The 3477-nt window shown below is 60.5% G+C and overlaps 1 protein-coding gene across 1 annotated transcript in view; it reads left to right on the plus strand.

The window, feature by feature from the left end:
- ERN2 (endoplasmic reticulum to nucleus signaling 2) overlaps window positions 1-3477 on the plus strand; it is a 13360-nt gene that overhangs the window by 4762 nt on the left and 5121 nt on the right. Inside the window, exons 13-20 of the mRNA XM_010002590.1 lie at window positions 4-226; window positions 473-563; window positions 893-1082; window positions 1819-1918; window positions 2044-2243; window positions 2345-2492; window positions 2616-2743; window positions 2983-3106. Coding sequence (XP_010000892.1) covers window positions 4-226; window positions 473-563; window positions 893-1082; window positions 1819-1918; window positions 2044-2243; window positions 2345-2492; window positions 2616-2743; window positions 2983-3106 — 1204 coding nt within the window. The remainder of the gene's footprint in view (window positions 1-3; window positions 227-472; window positions 564-892; window positions 1083-1818; window positions 1919-2043; window positions 2244-2344; window positions 2493-2615; window positions 2744-2982; window positions 3107-3477) is intronic.

The following is a 3477-nucleotide window of genomic DNA, read 5'->3' on the forward strand; positions in this document are numbered from 1 at the left end:
CAGCAACAGCAGCTGGGGCAGCAGATCCAGCTCCTGCAACAGCAGCAGGAGATGCTGCTGCCAGGCCGAGTCTCCGGGGAGGGTGTCCCTGCAGAGCCCAGGATGCTGGGGCTGAGCCAGGGGAGCACATCGCAGCTCCCACAGAGCTCCAGCCCCTCAGACCACCCGCAGGACCTGGCTAACGGGATGGTCAGCCTGGATCCAGCTGTCCCAGTGGCTGCTGAAGGTGTGTGCAGTGGGAATGGGCAAGGCGTGAGGGGCTCTCTGCTCCCAGTTGTTGTCAGGAGCAGGGGTGACTAGCACATGAGAGGGCTGGAGCTGATGGGAATGTAGATGCAGGACCTGCTGCTGGATAAACAGGGGCTACAAAAGCTATTGCAATAGTAGTAGGGCCCCAGAAACAGCCAGGCAGTTAAAGAACTGGATGTCCTTTGTGTAGGACAGGTTGAAGGACAGCTGTCTTCCTCTGCAGATGCAGAACCAGACATGATTGTAGTTGGGAAAATTTCTTTTAACCCTAAGGACATGCTGGGCCACGGAGCTGGAGGAACCTTTGTCTTCAGGTGGGTAGCACCCCGGGTCCCTGTCCTCATTCTGCTCTCATTCCCCTGGGAGCCACAGGGACAGCAGAAGGGTGGCTTGGGAGCTTTTGAGAACATGTTGTCACCTGGGGAGCCTGCTCCCCCAGTTTCCAGCTCGCCGCAGAGATTTCTGCCTGTCCGTGGCTGTGACAAGTCTTTGAGAGTCACTTCAAGGTGACCCATGCTGAGGGCCCCAAGGGACAAGGTTCCAGCTTTGGCCAGAGCCTGCCCAGGCTGCTGATCTGCAGCACCAGGGTCTGCTCTGGCTGGGGTGGGCTGTGCCTGGTCACTGCCATTGTCTCCTCACACAGGGGACAGTTTGATGGCCGGAACGTGGCCGTGAAGCGCCTGCTGCCCGAGTGTGTCCACCTGGTGGACCGGGAGGTCCAGCTGCTCCGGGAGTCAGACGAGCACCCGCACGTCGTCCGCTACTTCTGCACCGAGAAGGACAAGCAGTTCCACTACATCGCCATCGAGCTCTGCTCTGCCACCCTGCAGGAGGTGAGTCTGGGGACCAGGGGACGTGGGGCTGGCTGCACAGGGCTGCTGCTGGGGAGTGTCCATCAGCCCTGGATGTCCCCATACCCATGTGTGCGGGTCGGTCCCCAGGGGCTTTGTGCTGTTCCTGCAGAGCACGGTGTGTGCCCCAAGCGCAGGGTTGGCAGTCAGCAGCTCTTGGGTTTGGAGCCCTCTTTGGAGTTCTTGACAGGCTATGGGTGGACAGCCCTGCTCCAAACCTGCTTCCAGCAGCCAGAGGGAACGGGGGCCAGGCTGGGCAGGGGCAGGCCAGGAGGTGCTTTGAAGGGGCAGAGCAGCCAGTGGGAGCACTGCTGTGGTGTCAGACAAGCCCCTGCCCTTGTTCTCCTAGCAATTTGTGTCTCAGGATAGACAGGGCAGCTCCAAGCCTCAGCATTGGTTGGGGCAGGTGTTCATGTGCTGGGAAGAGACTTGGCAAGGGGGAGAACAAGCATCCTTCTACCACTCCATACAGCCTGTGTGTTGCTGAAGCTGTGGAGGTCTGAGGGCAGAAGCGAGGACAGTTTGCTACAGAGGGAGTAGATGTTGACTGGGAAAGCTGGAAATGGCAAGCCTTGGGCACACAAACAGCCTCCAAACAGGCTCTCCTTCCACCTCTGTGAGCCCAGTGAGAATTCTCTCTGCTGACAAACCTTGCCTTGGTTGCCCCGGTAAATCGGGGCAAATAAGTTCATCTCTTTTTCCCTCTGTGTGGTTCCAGTATGTGGAAAGCCCCAGCTTCGACCGCCACAGCCTGGACCCGGTGTCTGTCCTGCGCCAGACCATGCTGGGGCTGGCCCACCTGCACTCCCTCAGCATCGGTAGGAGGGATCGCGCGTCCTCAGCCGGGCCGGGGGCTCAGGCAGCAGCTGCTGGGGCCGCGGGGCAGGCAGAGCCCAGCTCTGCTCCAGCCCTGGCAGGTGACACTGCCCACTCTCTCCCCCAGTCCATCGAGACCTGAAGCCTTGTAACATCCTGATCTCTGTTCCCAATCGCCACGGGCTGATCCGAGCTGTCATCTCCGACTTTGGCCTCTGCAAGAAGCTTCAGGGGGGACGACAGAGCTTCAGCCTCCGCTCCGGCATCCCCGGCACTGAGGGCTGGATCGCGCCCGAGCTGCTGCAGGAGGCCCCGAAGGAGAACCCGGTCAGTGGGCAGCCCTGCTGTGCCAGCCCCGTGCCAGCAGCAGCCTCGCCGCGGGCTGCTGCAGTGCACAATGAAGACGCTTCCCCCTCCGTGTTTTGCAGACCTGTGCTGTGGACATCTTCTCAGCTGGCTGCATCTTCTACTACGTGGTGTCAGGAGGGCAGCACCCATTTGGGGACAGCCTGAGGCGACAGGCCAACATCTTGTCGGGCTCCTACCAGCTGAGCTGCCTGCAGGAGGAAGTTCACGGTGAGACCCTTCCCTTCAGCTACATCCCACGGGAAATCCTGAGCCAAATGGTGGAAGAGCCTCAGGTGCTGTGTGCACCTCCTTCTTGGAGGTGTTAGATCTCCATTTTGTTTCACCTACCAGACAAGCTTGTTGCACGAGACCTGATTGTGTCAATGATCAGCCCTGAGCCCCAGCACCGCCCCTCAGCCTCCATGGTCCTCATGCATCCCTTTTTCTGGAGTCAGGAGAAACAGCTGCAGTTCTTCCAGGTGAGCACACACCATCCCACCGGGCAGGAAATATAAGTGTGTTCTGAAAAACAAATGCTGGAAACCGTTGTGTTTGGGTTAGTGTGATCACTTTGAGCTACTTTTGCAAGGGGTTGGGGTTCCCTGAGTTTAGGGCTAGGGGCAAGGCCTCTTGGCCCCTCTCAGCGCTGGCTCTGTGCCCTGGTACAGGGTGGGGACCAGCACCATAACCACCCCAGCCTCTGCTCTTGGTCATGCAGGACGTCAGTGACCGCATCGAGAAGGAGCCCGCCGAGGGGCCTGTCATCTCAGCCCTGGAGGCAGGGGCCCGCTCGGTGGTGAGGACTAACTGGAGGATGCACATCTCCCTCCCACTGCAGACAGGTGAGCACGGGGCTGGGCTCGCTGCCCCTCACACAGAATTGGGTGGAGAACGGGGATCCTGGGTCTGATGCCCACTACTGGGAACACCAGGTCAGCGAACGTGCCAGCCCTTCCTTGGGAGGGCAGAGCAGTGCCCTGGTTTGCCCCCAGCTGTGGTGCTCACCCGGTGCTGCTGGGGTGTGGGGGCCCCTGACCCCAGACACATCCCTCCTCACTCAGCATCTCTCCTGCTCTCCCCAGACCTGAGGAAGTTCCGCACCTACAAGGGGGCCTCAGTGCGTGACCTGCTGCGGGCCATGAGGAACAAGGTAGGGCTGCCCCATGTGCCCCCGTGCCCCCCGCCCAGGCCCCCGCTCACCTGCTCCTCTACA

Source organism: Chaetura pelagica, unplaced genomic scaffold (assembly GCF_000747805.2).
Source record: "Chaetura pelagica isolate M959 unplaced genomic scaffold, ChaPel_1.0 scaffold438, whole genome shotgun sequence".
NCBI classification, from domain to species: domain Eukaryota; kingdom Metazoa; phylum Chordata; class Aves; order Apodiformes; family Apodidae; genus Chaetura; species Chaetura pelagica.